Genomic DNA, 27,650 nt, shown 5'->3' with positions numbered 1-27,650 from the left:
TGCTTAATCGGGTTTCGGTTGGGCCCCAGTTGTAATTTATCTAAACCAAAACCGAACCATTTAATGACTTCTTTAATCGGTTTCATCCAAACACCAAACCAAATCCGAATAACCCAATCCAAATAATACACATGTCAAATGGATTGGGTGGATTAATCCAAATAATGAACACCCCTACTCATATGATACTTGTGTTTGAAAGAAAAGGCTTTATTTATTATTTTTATAATTTTATAAATTATAATAATAATAATAATAATATTATTATTATTATTATTATTATTATTATTATTATTATTATTATTATTATTGTAACACCCAACATTTAAAAACAAGGATTTTCAAAAACTTTTGCCTTGCGGCATTAAAAGAAGCGGAATTAACTTTAAAGTCCAAACCAGTAAAATCTATTTGGTGTATTCATTAAATGGTGTTACTAGCCATATCATCAAAATAAGTCTAAATGGAAATCCATCGGTTGCCCAACATTAAGCAACCGAGTACATTATCAATACAAGTCATTAATATTTAAACATAAAGCAAATATCTAAAGCAAGCAGCCACTATGGGTAAACTATAGCTAGCTTCAAGATCATCTACCCATGCCTCACATCTTCTCACATCTACCTGCTCACTATTGTTGGACCTGAGGGCACAACACATTTAAAAGAGCAAGTGTTAGCTAACGAATTAGCTAAGTAAGATAACACATAAGTTATAAAATGTTTATCCATTTAAAACATTATATAAAAGTCATATTAAGTCGTTAAGGCACATATCCTCAAACATATCATCACACTTACATATCATATCATCAACATCATTTATATTAGGATGGGTCATCCTAAATGTGCCTAGTCATCTTTTGCATCAACACATATCACATTTGAACATCTTTATAATTGTGACAAAAGCCACGCATCTCATATAACATATGCATCTCGTTAAGTGTGACATAAGTCGCACCCGACTAGATGAACCACCATTCAGTAGTACATCAATGTCGTTAAGGAATGGCAAGCCAATCCAGGAGTAATCCGTATGTTCAATGACAATGGGGCTGGTAAGACCTCCCGTATTACTCTTCACGTTGTACCTCGTTGCAAGGAGCCACCCGAGCAACCACATCAACGCACTTAACCAGGCTAGGGCAAGTACGGGTTAAGCTTAACACTTTCACGTTAAATTTGCGAGCTCGATTTCACATCACATCTAGTTTAGGTGTTTACACAACCTAAACAATCATCACATATATACATCTTTACGTTTGGGCTCTTAAACGTGCACGTGTCATGGCAACTTAATAAGTTTAGTGAACTAGATGAACAAGCCATGTAATCATGCACATTTCACATATCATCATCGTACATCACATTTCATAGCATTTCATTTCATATCATCACATCGCATACATTGTTACATCACGTACATCGTCATATATCATTGCATATCGTATATCATTACAACATTGCATAACATTTATCATCTTAGATCGTACATCATTTCATATCATATCATCTATTAAGCATACATAACATCTCATAGGAATACGTATTATTGGGGTAGCATTTTAGGCTTTTATATGCATCTACATAGCCCATATCACCTCCCGTATAATTCCGAATACCCATAAGCAAACAAGATACCATTTGGGATGTTATTATATGAAAACTATGTTTATGTTGAACCCTCAGCGTGTCAAAGTAGTGTATCTTACTTCGTAGAAGCACACAACAAATGATAACGTAAGTTACCGAGCTTTGCAAGTATTCTCGACTCCTATAATCATTAAACGACATAATGAGCTAAACAAGTACCTACTTACTTAAGTTCATGAATCAAGCTTAAATATCTATAAACATGACCCATGACAAGGCTTTATGCATCGGACATTCGATTAATACTTTAAAGTTTACATAACTCGACGAAACTCGGCATACACTCACTAAATTAGCCTTTCTGGAAAATTTACATCACAATCATCTTTTAAAAATATAACCATTAGAAAGTAGACTCTCTTACGATTCCGTGGATAGCTTATTTGTTAAAAACGGAGTTACGCTTCAAAAGTTATGACCATTTAAAAATTCTGTCGCTATTGCGTCGCAACTACCAAATTGCGTCGCAGCTAAGTGTCACTGTTTCTTGGTTGCGCCGCAGCTAGCCCCGAATCTGCACATACCTCATTGTTTAACCTCCAAAACTTAACCAAACACACCCCAAACCTTATGAACGACTTTTGCACCTCAAAATTCACCATTTTAAGACCATAATGATGCAATGAAATCATTGATTAATCCTTACTTGATTTGCATCACATAATTAAACGTTTTAGGTTACCGAATCGATCAAAACACACGTTTTTGACATCAATTGATCTTCCAATAACCTAGACCAGTTATGGATCTAATTATATGATTGAAAGAACATAAAATCAATGTTATTATACCTTGGATACCTGGAGATTACAAAGAGGATGCAAAAACTTGATCAAAACACTCTCGAATCAACCGAATAACGATGAAATCGAACAATAGGATGCCATGGAACAAAGGGAACGGCCAGGGCTTCAAAGGAAATGTATATTCTCTGATTTATGAGTCTAATGACAGATTATTAGACCCTTAACCCGTTTTTTAGTTTCCAGCTTTATCAAAACTAGTCCTTAGACTTCCTTATGGCTCATATTTAGCTTAAAACACCTATGGGGAATACTTACAACACATTAAACACTTTAAGCACCTCCAAAGACATTAAAATATACCTTTAGACACATTAACACATGAATCATTAAGGCTTTAAAACCTTACACACATAGCACATTAATCATACGTGAGCATCACATCGTCTGGAGACTTAACGGACTCATGGTGTTGACTTAACGACTCAAGTCAACCGTTAATAAAAAGTTCGGGATGTTACAATTACCTCCCCCTTAAGAGGATTCCGTCCTCGGAATCACTTTAGCATCAAATAGGTGAGAATAGTTTCCCGCATCACGAACTCGGTTTCCCATATGAAACTTTCTTTAAGAGTTTAACCTTTTCTGAAGGTCATACTCATTGCTTAACGGAACTCCATGCTTACTTCACCTATATAGAAAGTGGCAAGCTTCACCACGTGCACATACTCATGAGTAACGAGAAAAAGAAGCATTTTTATCAACTAGTCTACAACGACTCATACCACATCATTGCCTTTAGGGTTTATAAACAACTTCATCACATAATCCATAGTCATCATATAAGTACATTCTTGCTTTGGACTAACTAGTTGTTGCATCTTTCCATATATCGTTTGGCGCCCAGATTTGACTTGAGCACAAGTCACACATTTTTGCACACATACTATCACATTACATTCCAACCGTTTCATCATTTATTTGATTCAATCTTTAAATCGAAACAAGTAATCACCTCATTTCTTTAGCCTTCATAGGTAATACACACATTACATTCGGTGAAGACTATTCATTTGGCGGATAAGACCTTCCGATACATATTCTTATTAGTTTGCTACTATGACTCACATGATTCATTGAACAAACTATGTAATACAAATATCACTTCTCAATCAAGTATGTTAATTCTAAATAAACTATTGTGGTTATTCGTCAAATCTAGTGGGTTAGAGTTTGGGGCCAAGAGACGCACGGAGATCAAAGTTTGATTCTTGAGGCGATTGGATTTTATCGTTAATTCGTCGTTGTGTCTCTGAGGGCCTGGTTAGTGGGTTTTACGAAAAAGCACATAGGGGATCGTGTACAGCTGGGTTGATAATAGCCTTTTATCCTTTCTTGTTTGTTGATCGTCAAGAAAAATAAAGTATCTCTAAATAGAAAAGTTGTCTTATACTTGGAAAGTTAAGGAAACTATTGTACCTACATAAATACAGTTCTATTGTTAACTATTTACAAAGTTGACTTTTGTTTTCAATTTTGACTGTAATTTACACTTTTTTTGTTTTCCATCACAAATTTACACTTTTAAACCTTATCATAGAGGTGATTCAAAATAAACTTATTCGTATTATGAGTTTACATCATGATCAAAGACATATACTTGAACGTCAAGTACACGATTACAAATATGTTTATATTTTAATTCTTAGTTATCTTTCATAATAATATCACATTATGATACATTTGGTTTCAAAAAATTTCTATAATAAATAAATTATTGTAGCATGTGCCTTTTGGAAAGACAAACAATTCTATCAATATGTCTAAGCTAATAATGACAGTAACGAACGTGTAATTATTGTACATAACTTGCAAAATATGACATTTAGAAACGTATATTTTCAAGATTATAAGTTTTAATGACTTAAATATATGAAGATTCAATATATTAAAGGGTTAAGTCACTGAATGACCATCGTACTTTCCTTCTTGTACATGGTTGCCCATCAAACAAGAAAACTAAGCTGTATGACCATCATACTTTTCAAATTTGTATACGGTTGACCAAAAGTTTACATTTTTACCCATTACATTATTTTTTGATGACGTGGTAATGACGTCGCAATTTGAAAAGTCACTGGATGATCATCGTACTTTCCTTCTTATACATGGTTGTCCATGAAACCAGAAAACTATGCTGTATGACCAACATACTTTTCAAATTTGTATACGGTTGACCAAAAGTTGACCGGTTGACCAAAGTTTGTACATGTATTTGAATTTAGTTTGGATTTGGGGGTATTGAAAACCCTAGTTTGGAATTAGAAAATAAATTTACAGATCCGTTGCATGTATAACAGATTTATTTGTATTGAATTTAGTTTAGAATTGGGGGTTTTAAAAACTCTAGATTTATTTGACAATTAGTGAAATGAATTCATTTTCCATATATGAGCATGTATGAATTCGTTTTCAATATATGGGAATTTATGTTTGGTTAACTATTTTAGAGTCTGCTACTTCTGTCCGGAATCTCTGGTGCTAATTCAATATATTATTATTATTATACAAATTAGGAATACGTTTTTATACACATAATTGCTGACTGGGCATCCAAGTCATCGTTAAAAATAATCCACTTCATTGCTACGTCATCAAAAAATAATGTAACCGGTAAAAAGGTAAACTTTTGGTCAACTGTGTACAAATTTGAAAAGTATGTTGGTCATACAGCTTAGTTTTCTGGTTTGATGGGCAACCATGTACAAGAAGGAAAGTACGATGGTCATCCAGTGACTTAACCCTAAAAGAAAATACGTTTAACCGGCTATCACCGGTCAACCGGTCAACTTTTGGTCAACCGTGTACAAATTTGAAAAGTATGTTGGTCATACGGCTTGGTTTTCTGGTTTGATGGACAACCATATACAAGAAGGAAAGTATGATGGTCATCCAGTGACTTAACCCTATATTAAACCTTGTATCCAATGTCGGACCGAGATCTAATATCTAGTACAGTTATATAGTTAACTAGTTACAATTTGTGTAGAGTATATCAAGGGGCCATCGGGATCACTACAACCATGGCCGTTTAATGGAATCTTTTTGAAATCTAAAGATAATATATAAAATTTGTTACAACACATGTCAAGAGTGGGGTCTCAATCACAACCGTCGATTAGAATCTTTAAGTCAACCTCACAAACATTGACTTCTGCGACATGTTTTCTAATACTCATTTTACCCATAAATACGACCTCATACATTAAACAAATAATAAATAATTAAATCATAATATTCTCATACACACATTTACGGCATAATATTGTCTTTCTTGAAACTTCTTTAAATCCCTCTGCTTTTGATTTAGCTCAACTTTAACCCCATTAAAACTATTTTAAAGTCACATACAATCTATGTCATTTTTATCAAAAGGAAAAAAAAATAAAAACGTACAGGATCCATTACCATTTTTTTCATCCAATCCATAACACTATTTTCTAAGTTGTTAAAATATCGAATTTGACCTTAAGATTTTACAAACTTGATCAACAAAAACAATCAAGAGATATATAGGACCTTTGGAAGCATATAATTATGTATATATTCTCGATCGTAATTCTAAGATATAAGGATCTCATTTTGATCTGGTCTTAATTGGCTTGAAATCATAAAATTTCTTTTTATCGACGAGTGAAGTTAGTTCCAAAAATGTTATTGCGCTAATTAAAAAATGTCTTTTAAATAAACTTTACCAGTTTTCATAATCCAAATGTTACGTTACTTAAACTATAAATCGTAACTATCAAATTTAGCAATTTGAATTCAAATTTTTGGTATTGCGTCGTTATTGTCTTAGATTCATATAAATGGGTTCGAACACATAGGTAGTAATTTGTGTTCTTGATCCAATCTTATGATTTTGATATTGTTGAAACAAAAACGATCCTGAATAAAATTTTGATCTTAAAAACCTTAATTATTTATATCTACATATACATTTATTTTCTTTGCCTGCTAAACTAACCAAGTGACCACAAGTCTCTACAACTTTAAAGTTGCCTAGAATAATCTGTTAGTTGTGAAATTAGAGGGCCAATAATGAAAGTAACGTAAAGTGGAAGGAGTTAAAAAAGAAAGATAGCCCATGCTTTGATAATTAATCTGGATGGATATACAGATAGAGATACATTCCAAAAGAATCACGTGAAATAACATAGATGCATCTGCCACCTGTTTATTATATATTCCATATATATACAAATACAATACAATCTCTCTATATATAATAATCCATCTATTCTTTTTATCAGTTCTACTACTAATTAAACTCTGAAACTGAAATTAACTAAAAATAAAAAGAAAAAAGTTTGGAATAAGAAAGATGGCCGAGGTTGTCGTGCAGCTGCAGCAACATGCTTCGATCGACGTGGCAAACAACAACAACAACAAAAGTTGCTGCAAAAATGGACCTGGTTATGCCACACCCCTTGATGCTATGGCTGGTCCTAGAGAGACTCTCATATACGTCACTTGTGTATACACCGGTATATATCTATCTATATCTATATTCATAATTTTATTCCGATCTGATTAATTAAGTACTAGATTTTTTGGAAATTTAATTTTGTGATTTTTATTATTATTATTATATATCTGAAGTTGTTGTTAGCTAGCTACCACTATAATATTAATATTGGTTAATTTTTTGGAATTTTTTTTTTTTTTGCAACGCCTATATTATGCTAGGAATTATGGTGATGTTTGAATAATAATACCGAGTAATACTTTTTAAGCCAAACCGATATAATTTGAAGCAAAAGATATAATTATGATTATTGAGGTTTTTGTTAAAAAGTGTAAGAAGGCAAGAGGATGATGACTACATACATCTCCACAAGAAATCTTTTTAATGATTATCATTGTTATAAAAATAAAATATGTTAAGTAGGTCAACATTTGACTAGCTTGTTGACCATTGACCAGTGTAGTTGGTCAGCCATAATGAATCATCTGCCTGAATGGTGTTCACCATGTTATGTTTCTGCAAATGTTGATTGATTTTGTGCAAATGCTGAATATTTTTTCCCGGGAGACCTGAACCGGGACTTCTTTCATTTAGACATGGATAGTGTGCAAATATATGTTTCTATTTATGATTCTAACTTTATTTTCATTTGAATCTGATTACAAGTTAATGGTTTTTTAATAAATTCAAGATACCCTTATGTAATTCTTGTATAATACAGGAACAGGAAAGGAGAAGCCAGACTTCTTGGGAACGGTAGACGTGGATCCTGCCTCAGAAACTTACTCGCAAGTCATCCATAGGCTGCCTATGCCTAATGTAGGTGATGAGTTGCATCATTCTGGTTGGAATGCCTGCAGTTCTTGTTATGGTGATTCAACAACTTCACGCCGTTACCTTGTTCTCCCTGCTCTTGTGTATGTATCTCCAACCTTAAATGATAAAACAGTTCAGCAAGGTCTCTTTTACGGAATTGGATGGACATAGGGGTTTTGGATATACATCTATGTTGGTTTTAGTGGTCTGAATCAGTATGTTCTGTCATTATTGTTAATATAAACTGATTTATCTGTTTTTCTTTGATACTCTTGGGTCAAAATAATCACATTTAGATAGGTGAAGTGTAGCATCAACCAACTGATAAATCCCTCCAAACTAATCCGTCAAAAGAATAACGTGATTATTTTAATGTCTTCACAATACTTGATTTGAGTGTTTTTACAGAATAATTATACTTTCCGCCTTCCTGCTATGTTGAGTCAGAATCCTCGTAAGGAAACTGATGGACATTCAATTATCTGTTTATATGACTCTAATTCTCCGAGTGTCAAATAATCATTTTTCAGGTCCGGTCGAATATATGCTGTTGACACACTAAAAAATCCACGGGCTCCCACCTTCTATAAGGCGGTTGAGCCAAGTGATATCACAAGCAAAACTGGGCTCGCATATCCCCACACCGCACATTGTCTTGCTTCTGGTGAAATAATGGTTTCTTGCCTTGGAGACAGAGATGGAAAGGCAGAGGGAAATGGGTTTCTGCTCCTTGACTCAGATTTCAATGTGAAAGGAAGGTAACCAACTTATGATGGTTATGTTGGGTAAAAAGTTAAAATAAGTGATATTTTGATAGGAAGGTTAGGATTGGCATTGACCAAAAATATGTTCTGTTTAAATTTAACATACTTCTTACTAGCCTAATGTCCGTTATACATCGGGAGTAAATATTATTCATTAGCGGTGTCCATGAGGCGGAGGTTCAAATCTTGCCAGGTGCACATGCATACTCTATTAATCCCCAAATGTTAGGGGAGCCTAGTGGGGTTATTGATGTAGAGAGAGAAAAAGGATAAACAATTGAACCTGTTAATTCCAAGAATACCCAGGAACAAATCTTTGGATAGATAGTCGAACCTGTTGATTCAAAGGAATGGCAGGAACAACTCTTCTAACTATCGTTGATTCACTATGAATACCGATAATCAGGGGATTCACACACTAACACACACATGTGATAGAGAGGAAAACATGAAATTTCATATATCAATAATCAAAAACTTGATTAAACATCAAAGTCTATGTCCCATTTATAGTTGGGATTTCATACAAAGTAAACCATAACATTTAAAACTAAATTAAATAGAGTGGGAAATTGAAGAGTTAAAACTAAAGAGCATGATATCTAGATTGTTTCACGTAATTCTAGATGATTCTGCATTATAAACCCGCATTATTCTCCTCTTCTTTAACGAAAACTCGTCCTCGAGTTTGACTTCGGACCAAGCCACCTGGGTTAAAAGGGATATTGAGTCGTTTCTTTGGAATAGGTTTACTTTCATGTTTCTCAATTGTATTAAATATAGACTTGTCTCCTCTTATCATCTTATTTATATTGAAACCCAATAGATATGATTTTCTCTGAATGTTGAAACGTAGATATCACAAGTTTATGTGTTTCAGCCTTTTGAACTTCAAACAACTTGCTATCATACGTTTGGTTAGAAAGAAGTCCAAGAACTTGGCCCACAACATTAAACACAACTTCGTCTCCTTTAAAAGATGGAGGACAGAACAAATACAACTTCTTATCACCAATCCCACATCTATCATGATACATCATCACATTCAATATTTTAGTACACTCATATGGGTCAAATTTTTCATCTCCGCGTTTTCGACCATAAATCTCTTTAAAAACCTTTCCCACCAATATTCTTTTTTGAGTTTCACCGAGATTTTCTTCTCATCATCGGTTGTCCAAGCGTACCAATCATCATCTTTGTACTTAAATTTCCCAAACAACCAACTCATGTTCATGTGTGTTGGTGTGACCTCACTCATAATCTTAACAAATAAAACTACAAAGTTAACAAACAGCAGCAACTTCGGAGAAAGATAACTACCTGTATAATGCTCCTATCGAAGATCCCAACGGTCAGATTGTGAATCGATGAGTCTTGAATCACATATCCAAAAATCAGCAAGATCCAACGGTGAACGAATTTGTACCGCCTCTTTTCCCGTAACTGCGCAAGCCTGGACGGAACTAAACGGTTTTTGGGTATTTTTCGAGTTGGCATGTGATCTTCTTTGTCGATTTGTTCATCAAATGAACAACCATCAGAACCAAACCAATGATACCAATCCTCATCCTTGTATTCCTCATACGCGGGAGGAGAATCGTAGATAATATCTTCATTATGAGACATCTTGATCAGGAAATTTGGCTCTTTGGCTCTTTGGCTCTGTTACCAATTGATGTAGCGAGAAAAAGGGATAAATAATTGATTCTGTTGATTCTAAGAATACTCAAAAACAATTTTTCTAAAGTTCGTTGAATCTTAAAAGAATACCGAAATTTAGGAATCTTCACTCCAAAACACACACATATGTATATAGGAAAAATGAAATTTCATATCATTGATCAAAAACTTGATTAAATATCAAAGTCTATGTCCCATTTATAGTTGGGATTTCATACAAAATAAACCATAACATTTAAAACTAAATTAAATAGAGTGGGAAATTGAAGAGTTAAAACTAAAGAGCATGATATCTAGATTGTTCCATGTAATTCTAGATGATTCCGCATTATAAATTCCGCATTTTAAACCCGCATTAGTTTTTCCTTTGGCACAGTCGCTCGGTTTGTGGTAGTGGGATTTGGTTTAGACAACTTGAGTGACTTGAGTCACGACCTCACCATTTGACGGTGAGGGGGTTTGTTTTTATTCGAAACTCACCTATCCAAAAGATAAATAGTAACTGATTTAGATAGATTTTTATGCATTAAAAATTTTCAAATTGTTTGACTCCCTTTTTTTTAGATCAGGCAGATACATAGTTCTATCATATACAACTATATTGCAAAATTTGTTAATATAATTATGTTATTTGTAGATGGGAGAAGCCTGGGCATAGTCCATTGTTTGGTTATGATTATTGGTACCAACCTCGGCACAAGACCATGATTAGCACATCATGGGGAGCCCCTGCTGCTTTTACCCAGGGATTCAACCTTCAACATGTTTCGGATGGTTTATATGGACGTCATTTGCACGTGTATAATTGGCCTGAAGGTGAATTGAAACAAACAATTGATTTGGGCTCAAATGGACTCCTCCCTTTAGAGGTAAGTGCTAATAATTACAATATAGATTCATCTAGTGGGTGTTTGGATGTAAGTTGATTTGGAATAAATCATTTTCCAGTGTTTAGCTAAATAGATTAGGATTGTGATCTTTTTATTACTGAGTTAAATGTAGGATGACCTAACCGTCATCAATTTTAAGTTACTGATTCTTCAAATCATGTAAAACATGTACATCCAAATAATCCCATAGCCTGGCAAGCAAAAGAGGACATAATAATAGGGGTTGAAAAGTAACGGATTGGGATGGGTAACCGTTCAAAGTAGGTAACATTTTGTTTGCATTGCGTATGGTAGACCCGAAACATTTGTGTCCCATATCATTTTAATAGAACCCCAAAAATTGGAAGTAACAATAGGATAGATTTGACATATAAGTTGGCCCGATTCGAGAGGGGAAATGTCTCCAAACAAAGAACCAGGATAATATTAAAAGATATCAACCGCTAGAAATGAAGAGTAACCCTGCTACTTTAAAGCTAACAGTTGCCATCCAACAGTTACCCCTGACTTTCTGGTTTCTTGCCATTAAATTGCGCTACCCGTTTATTTTTCTGTCCAATAACATTTATTGGGTTTAACCGGCCCAAATTGAGAAGAACCCAGCTGTGGGATCGTATTACATTTTCATATTAAAACTGTGTCAGATATGGTTGCAGAATGTAATAGTGTATAGATTTGAACAACTCCCCTTTCATACATTTTTTTTTTGAACGCCTTTCAAAAAATAGTTTTGCTACTTACAAATATGCATTCCCTGTTAAAAAAATAATTATATTAATGCATCCACATTGTCCCAATTACGCACAGATAAGGTTTTTGCACGACCCGACTAAAGATACTGGGTTTGTTGGTTGTGCACTAAGTAGCAATATGGTCCGTTTTTTCAAGACTTCTGATGGATCATGGAGCCATGAGGTGCAAATTTAATCTTTTTTCTAGACTTTATTTCATTTCATGTCACATTATTTTACATCATAAATTTCTAATCATATATTCTCTAAACCGGGTAACCTAGGTGGCAATGGAGGTAAAACCAGTGAAGGTTCAAAACTGGATTCTACCAGAAATGCCAGGGCTTATTACAGATTTCCTTATTTCTCTTGATGATCGTTTTCTTTATTTTGTGAACTGGTTACATGGAGATATCAGACAGTATAATATTGAGGACCCTAAGAGTCCTGTTTTGGTTGGTCAAATATGGGTTGGTGGGCTGTTTCAGAAAGGAAGCCTAGTAGTTGCTGAGAACAATGATGGTACAACTTACCAGATTGATGTTCCGGAAGTCAAGGTATGTTTTCTGTAGCTAAAGGAATCATTTGTTGGCTTGTTGCAAGTGTTTTGGATGTATGCTTTGATAGTAAATTATCTGAATCCCCAAAATCTCCAGACCTTTGTGTAACCGATTTCTGCTTATGCTTATCTACTTTTTTTTTTTGAAAGGCAAATTTCATGCTTATCTACTTAAATAGTCAGAAAACACCGTCAAAGTGAGTATTACAACTCAAAGGAGCAAATTACATCCGAACATTATCTCATACACCATATTTTATTACACCGAAACAACTCTTAACCCCTTAGTTACATTGTGTACAGCTCCTATAACAACTTCCATCTACAAACTAACTTGTGCTTCATGCTACCGTTATTTTGTTTAAACTCTACTGTTTTGTAATCTAGGGACACCGATTGCTAGGAGGACCACAAATGATTCAGCTGAGCTTAGACGGGAAACGTTTATACGTTACAAACTCGTTATTTAGCAAATGGGACAAGCAGTTCTATCCAGAAGTTGTGGAAAAAGGATCTCACATGTTGCAGATTGATGTGAACACTGAGAAAGGTGGACTTGCTATTAACCCGAATTTCTATGTTGACTTTGGAGCGGAACCAGATGGCCCTTGCTTGGCTCATGAAATGAGATATCCAGGTGGTGATTGCACTTCAGATATATGGATTTAAAGTTTTAAACCATTAATTTGGTCACATGAACTGACAAATAAAGCCTCCTTATGTTACTTGATTTACGTATGTAACCTTGGATTTGTATGTGCGAGGAATTTGAGTCCTCAATTAAAGAGTTGTTAATCACTATGAACCCGTGTATCTTCTGGGAGATTAAGAAAAGATAAAGTCAACAAATAAACCAAACATCTTTATATTCATTAATTGAAGATCAAAGTAGTTAAGTAGAACTTTAAAAGAACAAATGTTTTAAGAAAACAAAAACCATAAATAGAGGCCAATATTTATCAATGCATAGTTAAAGGAACAAAGTTTTCAAGTATTCACAGGTTATTTCATTTTGCTTAAATAATGTTCAGTAAGTATCACATTGATTTATACACAGGATTTACGATATTAACAATATTAGATCTTCATACATTTAAGTCACAAAAGCTTACAATTTAAAAAAAACACGATTGTAAGTGTTATATTTTGCAAGTTGTAGTACAATGATCATAAGTTCCTCATTGTCATTATTAGCCTAGACATATTGATGGAATTGTTTGCCGTAGTCATTTCACAAGGCACATGCTATATATAATAATTTCTCCATTATAATATATTTTGAAACAGATGTACTCATAATGTGATATTATTAGAAAAAATAATTAAGAATTGAAATATAAACATATTTGTGATCCCGAACTTGACATTCAAGTATATGTATTTAATCATGATGCGCGTTCATAACACGCATATGTTTATTTTCAATCACTTGTTTAATGATAATATGATAACAATTAGGATTGTTTTTATATTTTTTGATAACAATCAGTACTCTTCTAATATTTGTTAATAAGTCATTAGGTTTTCAAATAAATATTTTTTTGTAGAAAATATTTTATATATATGTTAAATTTTTTTTATTTAATTAAATGATTGTAAATTTTAAAAAAATTTCTTAAGTTGATGACTAAAAATAAATATAAATTAAGTATTCAGGGCTAAAAAGTGTAAATTATTGATGGAAAACAAAAAAGTGTAAATTAATGAGACTTTTTCTACAAATTAATATAAATATTAATATAATAATATATTTAGATAATGATTATTAGGATTTTTAATTTGTAGTTTATCTAAATGATGACATCATCAAAAGTCAATTTGATGAAATCGAACGATGTGATTGGTTAATTAGTCATTAGTTCAACTGTCTTATAGTATCTAATAAGTTTTTATACCCATTTTATTTTAGTAAAATGATATTATATATATATATCTATATATTAAGATTCCAAGCATTAAGCAAATAATAAACACTATTATTCCAAATTGATGAGTACTTGCAAGGATGGAACTTTTAAGGGGCCAAAGGGGGTTCCAGCCCTTCCAAATTTTTATTTTTAATACCAATTTTTTTTCTATATTTTTAAAAATAATTTTCATTTTACATATTAGTCTCTCTAACAAAGCTAAATTTTATGTTTCATTGAATTCCGCCCCTCCATAGCAATTGTTCAAGTTCCGCCATTCTGTACTTGGTAGGAAGTAAGGCAAGATAGTCTCTAATATGTGACAACAACACCAACATAACTAAGTGGCTGCTACGGTATAATCTTCCAATGCATTAAGACTGATAAATTTTCTCCTCAGTATTTTCAAAGCTTCCAAGAGATATCTATTCATTTCTTGATCTTTGGACTTGCAATTCAGCAAACACGATATGGCCGTATCAAGGATTAAGTCACAAATGTGAGTAGGGCTTCTCTTATCTCTTTAATTTGTGAGCAATCTTGTATTGCTTCCTGCCAGATGAAATATTTGGAAGTTGCAACCAATACTGTTCCTATAGCAATCTTTATATATATTGATTAAAGATTAAAGAAGTTAAGTAGAACTTTGAAGGAACAAATGTTCTAGAAACGAGAAACCGTAGACATATACTAGTATGCATCTATGCTATATTATAAAGGGATTAGTATTTTAGAATGTAAACAATTTTACACAAATAGTTATAGTATGTATTGAACTTCAATCACGTGTATTGTATGTAATAAACTTTCAAATCTTGTGCATTGTATGTATCCGAGTATATGTGGCAACCATATAAGTTTCCATTTGTCAAGTTTTGATTGGTTGAATACATACAATGCACAAGATTTGAAAGTTCATTATATACAATACACAAGATTGAAGGTCGATACACACTATAACAATGCGTGTAAAGTTGTTTACATTATGGGGTACTAATCCCTATTATAAAACATTTGGCCCCTCTCATTTTCTCAAAAGAAAGCTTGATCTATGTAAACTATACATCTCTTTTATTCACTAATTTAAGTATCTCCACTTAATATGTATCCCTTAGTGAAATTATTTACAACATACACCATGAAACCTTAAAATAACTACACTACGTCTTTTAAATCAATTACTTTTACATTAATAACCACTGCCACCACCCATCACCACCACCGCTATTACACTGCCGCATCGCGCGGATATATGACTAATCAATGCATAGTTAATAACTAAGTATTCACCGGTTATTTCATTGCTTAAAAGTCAAATATGTTACAAGTATTCTAACATGAAGAATTTAACTTATTTTTGCTATAAAGAATGTTGGCAAGTGATACAAAATGATACAGAAGATGGATATGCATACATTCCATTTTTCTTGGAGTTGACTTCCTTTTTTCTTTGCTACTTACAATCTGTTCAATCAAATGTGCTTAAAATTTTAACATATCCTAGAACGAGCTTAAACGAAAGAGATTAAGTATTCTTAAGGAATCCTCGTCATCTTGCAACAATTCAGGAAGGCTCATACGGTGCTTGTGGCCATAAGTTTTATCTTCTTCTTGTCGAGAGGGATTCCATTCTTCTACAAGATGAGCCAACACGCCAACTACATAACCCATGTTAGGTCTCTGAAACGGTTCAGGTGCAGTGCAGTGACGTGCTAACTCAGCCACCTTCAAGATACTATAAAGGGTTTCACTATCATCAGTATCAAGAACTTGATCAATGAATTTCACCATGTTTTCTTTGTAGACAGGGATTCTTCGGAACCATGTAACCAAATGACCTTTCTCGTTTGGCATACTTCCATCTAATGCTTTTCGGCCGGTAATCAATTGCATCAAGACTACCCCGAATGCAAAAACATCCACCTTCGTCGTGACCCTCCCCGTAGCTGTACCGACATATATATATATATATAAGAAATTTCAAATTTTAGTTGTTATATGTGAGATAATACAAAAAAGTAAAGAAAAGAAAATAACAGAAAAACAAAGGAGATAATTCTCACCAGCATATTCTGGAGCCAAATAACCAAAAGTCCCTGCCAATCTTGTCTCTATAGAGTACTTTCCGTCAGGCGCATTTTTAACCAAACCAAAATCTGCAACCTTTGCTCTCATGTCATCATCAAGAAGAATGTTAGCAGGCTTTAAGTCACGGTGAATGAAGCTTTGTTGTGCTAAATTATGCATATACTCAACCCCTCTTCCCACATCTAAAGCAATTGCAACTCTTTGGTTCCAACTAAGAGGTTCACTTTTATGTTCTCTCCACTTAAACAAATGTTGACTTAAGGTACCTTGCGGCATGTATTCATATACTAAAAGCCGCTCGTTATCATTAATACAATAACCAAGAAGAGCAACGAGATGTCTATGCCTTACTTTTGTTAGTACCCCAATTTCTGCATGGAACTCTTTAATCCCTTGTGTTCCATTCACATCGGATATCATCTTCTTGACTGCGATCGTAGTTCCATCATGTAACTCACCTTTGTAAACCGTACCAAATCCACCTCTCCCCAACACATTGTTATCACTGAAACTATCAGTGACTTGCTCAAGAAGTTGCATGGAAATCATTACTTTGCCACTTTCAGAAATAGGTATTTCACCATAATTTTCGGTAATTTGTATGCGTGATTTTCTAGAAACTCCATAACACTTGTAAGCCACGAGCAACACAATTCCGGCTAAAGTAAAAACACTAACTATTACACTACCAATAATTATACTTAATGAACGATTGTTTCTGCTAGAACTTTGTTTACCTAATAAGGTGTTGTTATGTAAGAACTTCACCCTTGGTGGGAACTTCGGTATATTTCCTGAAAGATTATTGTTTGACACATCAAGTAGTTGAAGAGCTAGCAAAGATGTAAGGTTTATAGGAATAGAACCCGTGAGATTATTGTTTGACACATCTAACAACAGAAGATCCTCCAAAGATGCCAAGTTCTCGGGAATAGAACCCGTGAGGTTATTATCATTTAGTGATAAATTCCTCAATCGTGTTAGCTTTGCAAAGGATGGAGAAATAGTACCTGAAAATTTACATTTTCCAAAGTTCACAACTGTGACATTCTTCCGTGAAGAATCGCAAGTAATAAATTTCCATCCCCTACAGGCATCGTTGCCTTTCCATGATTCTGCCAATGACATTGGATACCCAAGATCTCTGGCGACCTCAAGGAGTGCGGTCACTTGTGGATCACAATCTCCCCCGGTAGGTATACAAAAACTGTTATTATCTAATCTAGATTCAACCGTTTCTCTAAAGACAGGTAATGGCCCCTGTAACCTGTTATTTTGTAAACTAATATTGGTTAACTGAGAGAGCTGATCTGTCAAAGAACTGTGGACCAGACCTGTTAGCTGGTTATCCCCAAGTTGTAAATTGGTTAAACCGATACACCTTGTAAGATCCGGAATAGGACCACTGAACTCATTAGCTTCTAGCCGAGCTACCGTAAGTTGAGTCATTCTAGAGATGACATCAAGCGTACCAGAAAGCCCGTGCATTTGATTGTTAAGACGAAGATTGGTAATTGTCGATTCGGCAAAAGATGCGGGTAAGGTTCCAGTGAGATTATTGTGGGACAAATAGAGATACCCCAAACTGCGGGAACCGTGGAAAATTTCTGGAATGGAACCCATTATGTTAGCACTATCAGCATCAAAAAACTTTAATTTAGTGCTTTGGTTGAGGTGGTAGGGGAGAACCCATGGCTCCAGATCTGAGTTGCTGTAGATTCTAAAGGTATTGAGATTGGTGAGGCCGAGAAAGAAATCAGATGGGATTGAAGTGAAGTTGTTGTATTCGAGTGATACTTCTTCCAGCAATCTGAGGTTAGCTAAAGTAGGCAAGACGCCGGAGAAGGAGTTGTTAGAGAGATCAATGGTGTTGAGCTTGGAGAGGTTGTTAAGGTGGGAGGGGAGGCTTCCGCTGAGGTTATTATCAGACACAGAGAGTTTCTGCAAGTTATAGAGACGGTCGAAAGTGTCTGGAATGGGACCCATTATGTTTGCGCTGACGGCAATAAATTCTTGCAACTTTGTGCATCGAGTGATGTCATTGGGGAGGATCCACGGTGCCAGAGGGTTGTCGGACAGGTCAAGGTACCGGAGATTGCTAAGACCCCGAAAGAAATCGGGCGGGATGGAATCGAACCCGCTGGAACTGAGCGATACTTGTTGGAGGAGAGTGAGGTTAGCTAAAGTAGGCAAGGGACCTGAGAGGGAGGTCGACTCAAGGTCGAGGGTTATGAGCTGCGAGAGGTTGTTGAGGTGGGACGGCAGGCTTCCGTTGAGGTTATTAAAAGACAAAATGAGATCCTGCAGATGGGGTAAGCTGGTGAATGATTCGGGAATGGAACCAGTTAACGATGCGTCGCTGGCATTGAATGAACGCAAGTTACTGCATTGAGCGGGCAGGTTGTTAGGGAGAACCCATGCATCCAGATCGCTGTTGTCAGAGATGTCAAAATATTGGAGACTGCTAAGTCCGAAAAAGAAATCATCTTGATGAGGGATTGAAGTGAAGGTGTTGTCGTTGAGGTTTAGCCGATGGAGAAGAGTGAGGTTAGCCAAAGTAGGCAGAGAGCCATTAAATTGGTTATTTTGAAGGTCAAGAGTTTCGAGGTGTGACAGCTTGTTAAGGTCGGGTGGGAGGGTTCCGCTGAGTGATTTATCAGCAAGGTTGATGGAGGTGACACGAGTGGATGAGTCGTCACAAGTGATTCCTTCCCATTCACAGAAGTGCTTTTCGGTTTTCCAAGTGGATGGGGGATCTGAAATGGACTTCAAGAGCTTACTCATGACGGCGGCATCGTCGTCAACGGCAGCCATCGAGAAAGACATCAGGAGGAGGTGGAGGCAGAAGGTAATGAGGTGGTGCTGACGTGCCATGTGTATATATGTTTTTTTTTTTTTTTCTGGGGTGAAGATGCATGCGAGTTGCGGTACGTTTGTGGAAGTGTTAGCTAATAAGAGAATTAATCTAGTTGTTTAATAAATGGCCAGTACGCGGGAATTAAATTGTACGTTGCTCTAGAAATAAGTCTACCTGCATGCATGCGTCGTGTTCATTGATATATGTATGGCCGGGCGAGATGTACGTCTTTAAAAAAAAGTCAATTCCGATGCATGATATACATATATAACGAGTAATGATACTAATAATTAGATACAACAATAATGGTCGGTCCATAGCTAGCTGATGGCTCTATGAATTCAACTTTAGATTATATATATTTCCATGCCGAGTGGAATTGACAGCACTATCTGCTATAGGTATGAATCACGTGTAGTAGTCAATACCAAAAGATATATAAATTGGACCAATGACTCGATTCGTGTTATAACTGATACTCGTAGTCTCGTACATATTATACGGATCGAGTATATGTTAACTAGAGATTATAAAGCTATATTGTACAATAAAAATTTGAAAGAAGAGAAATGATATATAATCTCGTAATAATTAATCCTCTTAATCTTAAAATAATGAGATCCAAAAAAACTCAAAAGGTAAGATTAAAAAAGAAATTAAATGAAATCGAACATGTTATCATCGATCTTGTGATTTAGAAAAAAAAATTTTAATTAATTTTTAAGAAAATTTATCATTTCCCGACACACAAGAGTGCTTAATTAATACTAATCAATAATCTCTATATGTTCAAACAACAAATTACATTACACTAAACACAGAAGAATGATAATTATAGCCTTTTATACTTAACACATTATTACATCCATTGATTTGCATATTAGACATGTATGCATGTATTAGACTATTAATAATATTTATTAGATCTCAAAAGAGTAGAAAGAAAAACATGATTGATGTTAATATATAGAAGTTGAACATTTCAACAAATTGAAAATGTAAGAATTCTCATATATAACCCACCCTTAAATATACGGAAATTAATACAGTTTAATTAAGCAATGAAAGTGGAACACAGATCACAATCCATGATATGATGAAAGTCATAAACTAAAAAGTTAATGGATGTAGTTGAGAATTTGCGTCTTGTCATCTTCATCTTTATATACAAACCACACTTTCCCATTCCTTATCTCGAGTTACTAACCTTGCAAATTAAAAGATGAAAAAAAAGAAATAACAATAACGAAGCTTATATGATGTGTGCGCTTATATCATTTAAATAGATCAACAATTTACGCCATTGACCGATATGATGTGTGCGTTTGCCATGACTTTGAATGTTTATTTTAATAGTAAAACTATGTCCTTTTTATTCTTTTAGTACCAGGTGCGTTGATGGCAGAAACTAAACTAAAAGAAGTTTTCACATTAGTACTCTATTCAATAACAAAGTCAGAGACCAATACAAAGCGAGAAAACAAAATTATGATGACATAAATTGTTATATTTTTAATTTATGAGGAACGAATATTTTTATCACGAGATTTTACTCGTATTACATTAATGTTGGAAGGGAGTTATGCATACCTTGTGGTTAGTTCTCACGAGTTATGCACACCTTGTGCTTAATTGATGACCAAAAGACTACCAATCTTATCTCCCCATTTATCGTGCACACATCAAAATCTGCAACCTTTGTTCTCATACTATCATGAAGAAGAATGTTAGTTGGGCAGGGATGTCTCAATTTTTTTGGTGGTCTCTTTGGTGACAATAAACTAAAAAGCTTATAGATAAATGAGCTAGAAAAAAATTATCTACTTTCAAAAGACCAAATTTGCAGTTATGGATTTGCTTCAACAGTGGCAACTAAATACAGAAGGTGAACCTCGTGAACCTTTGATAGAAAAACTCGCGACTGTAACTTCTATAAGAGATGACCCAGTAATTGAGTGGTGGTTGTATATTATCAATGTTCATTACTTGTTATGGATTATGGATAATGATTTGTTATGCCTTATTTTTATTAACCCTAGCACAAAAACTAGCCTACACATAGTTAGCTATCTAGAGGGCTTTAAGTCTTGATGAATGAAGCTCTGTGTTGTGCCAAACTATGCAACCCTCTTCCCACATCAAAAGCAATAGAAACCCTTTCTCCCCAACTAAGAGACTAAGAGGTTGACTTTTATGTACACTCCACCAAAACAAATATTGACTAGAAGTACCTTGTGTCATGTATTCAATTCATACACTAAAGCTATCGCTATCATAATTACGGTAGTTAAATGCAAGTTAATAACTAAGTACTTACTGGTATTTCAGTGTTTAAAAGTAGTCAAAGATTTTACAAGTATTCTAATGACAAATTTCATCTTATTCTTGAATTCGACTCTTTTTTCTTTGCTACTTACAATCTTGCTAAACAAATTTGTTTGAACTTCCTAAAACTTTGGTGTTAACATATGCTAAAACGAGCTTAACCGAAAGAGATTAAGTATTCTTGAGGTATCCTCATCATCTTGCAAGGATTCAGGAAGGCTCATATGGTGCTTATGACCAAAAGTTTTATCTTCTTCGTGTCGAGAAGGATTCCATTCTTCTACAAAATGAGCCAACACGCCAACTACATAACCCATGTTAGGTCTCTGAAATGGTTCAGATGCAGTGCAGTGACGTGCTAACTCAGCCACCTTTAAGATACTTTTAAGGGTTTCATTATCATCCGTATCAAGAACTTGATCAATGAACTTCACCATGTTTTCTTTGTAGATAGGGACCCTTCGAAACCATGTAACCAGTTGACATCTCTCATCGGGCATACTTCTATCTAATGCTTTTCGGCCGGTAATCAACTCCATCAAGACTACCCCAAATGCAAAAACATCCACCTTTGTCGTCACCCTCCCGGTAGCTATATTGACATACACAAAAGAATACAAAGATGTAAAGAAAAATAAATATAACATACAAACATCAAACTCATAAAGTGAAGGAGGTACTTCTCACCAGCATATTCTGGGGCTAAATAACCAAAAGTCCCTGCCAATCTTGTCTCTATAGAGTACTTTCCATGAGGCGCATTTTTAACCAAACCAAAATCGGCAATCTTTGCTCTCATTTCATCATCAAGAAGAATGTTAGCAGGCTTTAAGTCACGGTGAATGAAGCTTTGTTGTGCTAAATTATGCATATACTCAATCCCTCTTCCTACATCTAAAGCAATTGAAATTCTTTGATTCCAACTAAGAGGTTCACTTTTATGTTCTCTCCACTTAAACAAATGTTGACTTAAGGTACCTTGCGGCATGTATTCATATACTAACAGCCTCTCATTATCATTAATACAATAACCAAGAAGAGCAACGAGATGTCTATGCCTTACTTTTGTTAGTACCCCAATTTCTGCGTGGAACTCTTTTATTCCTTTTGTTCCATTCATATCGGATTTCATCTTCTTGACCGCAATCTTAGTTCCGTCATGTAACACTCCTTTGTAAACAGTACCAAATCCACCTCTCCCCAACACATTGTTATTACTGAAACTATCAGTGACTTGCTCAAGAAGTTGCGTGGAAATCATTACTTTGCCACTTTTAGATATAGGTATTTCACCATAATTTTCGGTAATTTGAATGCGTGATTTTCCAGAATCTCCATAACACTTGTAACACACGAGCAATGCAATTCCAGCTAAAGCAAGAAAACTAACTATTACGCTACCAATAACCACACGTAATGAGCCATAGTTTTTTTTAGAACTTTGTTTACCTAATAAGGTATTGTTATGTAAGAACTTCACCTTTCGTGGGAACTTAGGTATAGAACCCGTGAGATTATTGTTTGACACATCAAAAAACTGAAGATCCTCCAAAGATGTCAATTCCTCCGGAATAGAACCCGTGAGATTATTCTCATTTAGTGATAAATTTCTCAACTTTGCTAGCTTTGCAAAGGATGGGGAAACGGTACCTGAAAACTTGTGTTTCCCAAAGTCCACAGCTAAGACATTCTTCCCTAAAGAATCGCAAGTAATAAATCTCCATCCCCTACACGCATCGTTGCCTTTCCATGATTCTGCCAATGACATCGGATACCCAAGATCTTTGGCGATCTCAAGGAGAGCGGTCACTTGTGGATCACATTCCTCCCCAGTAGGTAAACAAAAACTATTATTACCTAATCTAGATTCAACAGATTTTCGAAACACAGGTAAAGGGCCCTGTAATCTATTATTTTGCAAAGTAATGTTGGCTAAATTAGGTAGATTCCTCAGTGAATTATGGACTAGTCCCGTTAGTTGATTATTCCCAAGTTGTAAATCGGTTAAAGCGATACAACTTGAAAGATCCGGAATGGGACCACTGAAATCATTAGCTTCTAACCGAGCTTGCGTAAGTTGAGTCATTGAAGAGATTACATCAAGCGTACCAGAAAGGCCTTGAAGTTGATTGTCAAGCTGAAGCTCAATAATTGACGACCCGGCAAAAGATGGAGGTAAAGTTCCAGTGAGATTATTGTAGGACAAATAGAGATACCTCAAACTGTGGGAAGCGTTGAAAATGTCTGGAATGGAACCAATTATGTTAGCATTATAGGCTTGGAATAAATATAATACAGTGCTCTGGTTGAGATGGTATGGAAGAACCCATGGCTCCAAATATGAGTTTTCGGAGATGCTAAAGTAGCTGAGATTAGTGAGACCGAGAAAGAAATCCAAGGGGATCGAAGTGAACTTGTTCTTGTCGAGTAATACTGTGTCGAGGGAACTAAGGTTAGCTAGAGTAGGCAAGGCGCCGGAGAATGAGTTGTTGATAAGATTAACGGTAATGAGCTTGGAGAGGTTGTTGAGGTGAGAGGGAAGGCTTCCATTGAGGTTATTGTTAGAAAGATCGAGATACTCCAAGTTAGAGAGACGGTCAAAAGCGTCCGGAAGTGGACCGATTATGTTTGTGGCCCTGGCAATAAACGTATGTAGCTTAGAGCACTGAGTGACGTCATGAGGGAGAACCCATGGTGCCAGGAAAGGGTTGTCGTTGATCTCAAACTGCCGGAGATTAATAAGACCGTGAAAGAGATCGGGGGGGATTGAAGTGAGGCCGGCGTTATTGATGTATACTTGTTGAAGGAGAGTGAGGTTGGCTAAAGTGGGCAAGGGACCTGAGAATGAGGTCGACTGAAGGTCGAGGGTTCTGAGCTGGGAGAGGTTGTTGAGGTTGGAGGGCAGGCTTCCGCTGAAGTTATTATTAAAAGACAAAATGAGATCCTGCAGATTAGGCAAGCTAGTGAAAGATTTGGGAATGGAACCCGATAGGGACGCATAGCTGGCACTGAAGGAACGTAACTGATCAGGGAGGTTGTTAGGGATAACCCATGGATCCAGATTGGAGTTCTGAGAGATGTTAAAATGTTGGAGACTGCTAAGCCCGACAAGAAAGTCTTGAGGGATTGAAGTGAAGCCGTTCCTGAATAGGTTCAGTTGTTGGAGGAGAGTGAGGTTAGCTAAACTAGGCAGGGGCCCACTAAATTGGTTGCTTTGAAGGTCCAGAGTTTTGAGGTGTGAGAGCTTGTGAAGGTCGGGTGGGAGGGTTCCGCTAAGTGATTTATCAGCGAGGTTGATGGAGGTGACACGAGTGGATGATGAGTCGTCACAAGTGATTCCTTCCCATTCACAGAAGTGTTTTTCGGTTTTCCAAGTGGAAGGGGGGTCTGAAATGGACTCGTAAAGCTTAGCCATGATGGCGGCGTCATCATCGTCGATCGCTATCGAGAAAGAGATCAGGAGGAGGCAGAGGAGGAAGAGGCAGAGGTGGTGATGTGCCATATATTAATTGTTCCCGGAGTGAAGATCGATCAAGTTTAAAGGAATTAATTAGTCGTTTAATTGGCCAGTAACCTCGATCTGTACTCTACTTAAGAAGCTGATGCCTTAAAATTTTAATGATAGAGTTTGCTGAGCACGTGGGTAAATGGAGTTAACGGTAGTTGTTCTAGAAACTAAAGATATATGTATGCTTCATTGATGCTTCATCGTCACCGCGTAAGGTTCTGTAGTTTGGCCCATTATCGTAGCTTATTATTGTTATATGTTACTACCCGGCGAATTGTCGAATTCCAATGCATCATATAATAACAATAAAATATATAAATATAATAATAATTATATATGACAAAACGGTCCACGCTGCTGGCTTAATTTCTGTATGAGTTCAACTTTTTTTTTTTTTTTTTAATTTTATTTCATGCCGAATGGAATTGACAGCAGTATACGTATGTTAGGTATGAAGCGCGGATAGTCAAATACCAAAAGATAGATTGGACCAAAATTACTTAATTCGTTTTAACATATACATACATGACCCATATTACAGTATATTTTTTAACTAAAGATAGGCTATACAATAAAAAACTGAAAGGTGTAATAATTTATACCAGCAGTGTTTGGTGGACTGCATGTGTCTTTTGGTTTATACTAAAATATTAATCAATAATCTCCATGTTCAAACAACAAATTACATAACATAACAATAAACTTAAAGAAAATGATAAACATAACACTTAACTAAACACTAAACACATAATTAAATCTACCAATGATTTGCACATTAGAGATACCTCATCATCCTCTACATTTACGCATTGAGATTCAAAGTAAACGTTTTACTCGTATAATAATAACTCAAAGCATAGCCTCCCTTGAAGGCTATGTTTATCATTTCGTGTTTATTAATTTGTATATGATTTTTTTATCAGTGGGAGAGAGTATGCATGTGTTAGTAACATGGGATAATACTAATATCACGTAACTACCACATTCTATTATATATCATTTGTATAATGTCGTATGATACGAATATCAATTCTTATTAGTAACATCTATTATTCTCTCGATAGGCAGGTACCAAAAATACAGAAGAAAAGAAAATGATTATGATGAAAAGGAGTTGAACATTTCAACGAATATATAAGAATTCTCATATGTAATCCTTAAATAAACGGAAATAAAGTTCAATTAAGCAACATAAGTGGAACACAGATCACAATCCATGATGAAAGTCCCAACTAAAAAGTTAATGGATGTACTTGAGTATTTGCGTCTAGTCATCTTGATAAATAAACAACGTTTTCCCATTCCATCTCTTAGGAGTGGGTAAACTTGCAAATTAATTTTTTTTTTTTATAACAGAAAACAAATTCTAATTAAATGTGTAGAATAACACATGGTCAACCAGAAGCAATAACAAACTTTCATTTAATAAAGTCAACAATTTCGACATTGACCGATGTGTCCGTTTGTCATGACTTTGAATGTTTAATTTAGCAGTTAAATTATGCCCTATCTGAAATGGGAAGCCTTTGAATGTTTTATTCTTTTAGTAGCAGGTGCGCTCACACAAACTAAACGAAAACAAAATTTCACATTAGTACTTTATTCGTTACTAATTAAATTATGATATGAACTATATATTGATATATAATAATTAAAAAAAAACACCCAGCATATACCGGCATGATGAAGAGCACGATGCTTTCCACCAGGCCGAAACCACAATGGTGAATTGGTGATGGTCATGCATATAAGAAGTTTTATTGAAGTTTACCCTTTTCTATGCTATTGGCAATCTGTTATATCAAAATGCTTGGCTGTTAAATGCTAGAATGAGTTCGACTGACCAATGGGGTGAAACCCCAGTGGTACCGCCCCCAAACAAAGAGTTTTAGGCAGCTAAAATGCGCAGGTTGGAATCCTTGCTAAGCAGATTCCCTCCCACCTATTTCTCTAGGGAGTCACCGGGTTGTAGTCTATGCAGTAGTGACTCAAGGTACTTATTTGGTACATGGGACCAGAGGGTTCCCACCCATTTACCCCTTTTTTTTAGAATGAGTTTGACTGGAAGATATTTAGCACTCTCGAGGCATGCCTGTCGTCTTGAAATATTTCAAGAAAGTGAATATATGGTGTTGGTGGCTATAACTTTTTTTGCTTCATTGTGTCAAGAGAGTTTCCAATTTTTAAAAGACAACAGAAATAGCAAGGATTGGATGTATGAACCTAAAGATTGTTAACCTCAAAATTGAGAGCGACTTTAGTTTTCTACTTTTGAAAGATTGGAGCTCCCCCATGATAGTCTGGATAGTGGAATCAGCTTACAGAACTAAACTTTGGCCTCGTCAAACAAGGTAGTACTTATGGGGCTGCTAAGATAGTGATATTTCTAGAAGTCTCACATGGGAACTCTGCCGCGATTCCTTTCTCTAATAAACATATGCAAGAGCATAATTGACATTCAGGTCAAGTTATATTACATTACACGTAAAACTTAAATTTTTGTATATATGCTACATTGTTGGTATTTGACATGGGGGTAATTGTAACGGTTAGAAAAGTAAAAGAAAGATAAACCTTTGATAACTGAACGGTA

At 35.3% G+C, this 27,650-nt stretch overlaps 3 protein-coding genes across 3 annotated transcripts; 1 reads left to right on the top strand and 2 right to left on the bottom strand.

Annotated features, from left to right (window-relative positions):
- Nucleotides 1-6,653: 6,653 nt before the first annotated feature.
- Nucleotides 6,654-13,244, top strand: LOC122605260 (selenium-binding protein 1-like). Its single transcript, XM_043778171.1, has 7 exons — nt 6,654-6,948; nt 7,651-7,846; nt 8,276-8,503; nt 10,830-11,061; nt 11,890-11,997; nt 12,098-12,370; nt 12,760-13,244. Exons 1-7 carry the CDS (start codon nt 6,786-6,788, stop codon nt 13,039-13,041), a joined length of 1,482 nt encoding a protein of 493 aa, XP_043634106.1. The 5' UTR covers nt 6,654-6,785; the 3' UTR covers nt 13,042-13,244.
- Nucleotides 13,245-15,612: 2,368 nt separating this feature from the next.
- LOC122584670 (receptor-like kinase TMK4) lies at nt 15,613-19,324 on the bottom strand. The gene is made up of 2 exons (XM_043756714.1): nt 16,343-19,324; nt 15,613-16,225 (listed from the first exon to the last, which is right to left on the bottom strand). The coding sequence occupies exons 1-2, from the start codon at nt 19,239-19,241 to the stop codon at nt 15,780-15,782; spliced, it is 3,345 nt and encodes a 1,114-aa protein (XP_043612649.1). The 5' UTR covers nt 19,242-19,324; the 3' UTR covers nt 15,613-15,779.
- Nucleotides 19,325-21,546: 2,222 nt separating this feature from the next.
- Nucleotides 21,547-25,051, bottom strand: LOC122584976 (receptor-like kinase TMK4). The gene is made up of 3 exons (XM_043757069.1): nt 24,535-25,051; nt 22,237-23,826; nt 21,547-22,141 (listed from the first exon to the last, which is right to left on the bottom strand). Exons 1-3 carry the CDS (start codon nt 25,049-25,051, stop codon nt 21,696-21,698), a joined length of 2,553 nt encoding a protein of 850 aa, XP_043613004.1. The 3' UTR covers nt 21,547-21,695.
- Nucleotides 25,052-27,650: the final 2,599 nt, after the last annotated feature.

The sequence above is a fragment of the Erigeron canadensis genome, chromosome 1, assembly GCF_010389155.1.
Source record: "Erigeron canadensis isolate Cc75 chromosome 1, C_canadensis_v1, whole genome shotgun sequence".
NCBI lineage: Eukaryota > Viridiplantae > Streptophyta > Magnoliopsida > Asterales > Asteraceae > Erigeron > Erigeron canadensis.
This window is presented reverse-complemented; position numbering and strand designations above follow the sequence as displayed.

Excerpts from the sequence above, each read along its gene's own strand:
- LOC122584670 (XM_043756714.1), bottom strand. The coding sequence starts at position 19,241 with ATGGCACGTCAGCACCACCTCATTACCTTCTGCCTCCACCTCCTCCTG. Across the intron at positions 16,226-16,342 it reads TTTGGCTCCAGAATATGCTG|CTACGGGGAGGGTCACGACG; the intron begins GTGAGAATTATC and ends ATGTCGGTACAG.
- LOC122584976 (XM_043757069.1), bottom strand. The coding sequence starts at position 25,051 with ATGGCACATCACCACCTCTGCCTCTTCCTCCTCTGCCTCCTCCTGATC. Across the intron at positions 23,827-24,534 it reads CAGCTATGCGTCCCTATCGG|CCTATAATGCTAACATAATT; the intron begins GTTCCATTCCCA and ends ATTTATTCCAAG. Across the intron at positions 22,142-22,236 it reads TTTAGCCCCAGAATATGCTG|CTACCGGGAGGGTGACGACA; the intron begins GTGAGAAGTACC and ends ATGTCAATATAG.
- LOC122605260 (XM_043778171.1), top strand. The coding sequence starts at position 6,786 with ATGGCCGAGGTTGTCGTGCAGCTGCAGCAACATGCTTCGATCGACGTG. Across the intron at positions 8,504-10,829 it reads GATTTCAATGTGAAAGGAAG|ATGGGAGAAGCCTGGGCATA; the intron begins GTAACCAACTTA and ends TGTTATTTGTAG. Across the intron at positions 11,998-12,097 it reads ATGGATCATGGAGCCATGAG|GTGGCAATGGAGGTAAAACC; the intron begins GTGCAAATTTAA and ends CGGGTAACCTAG.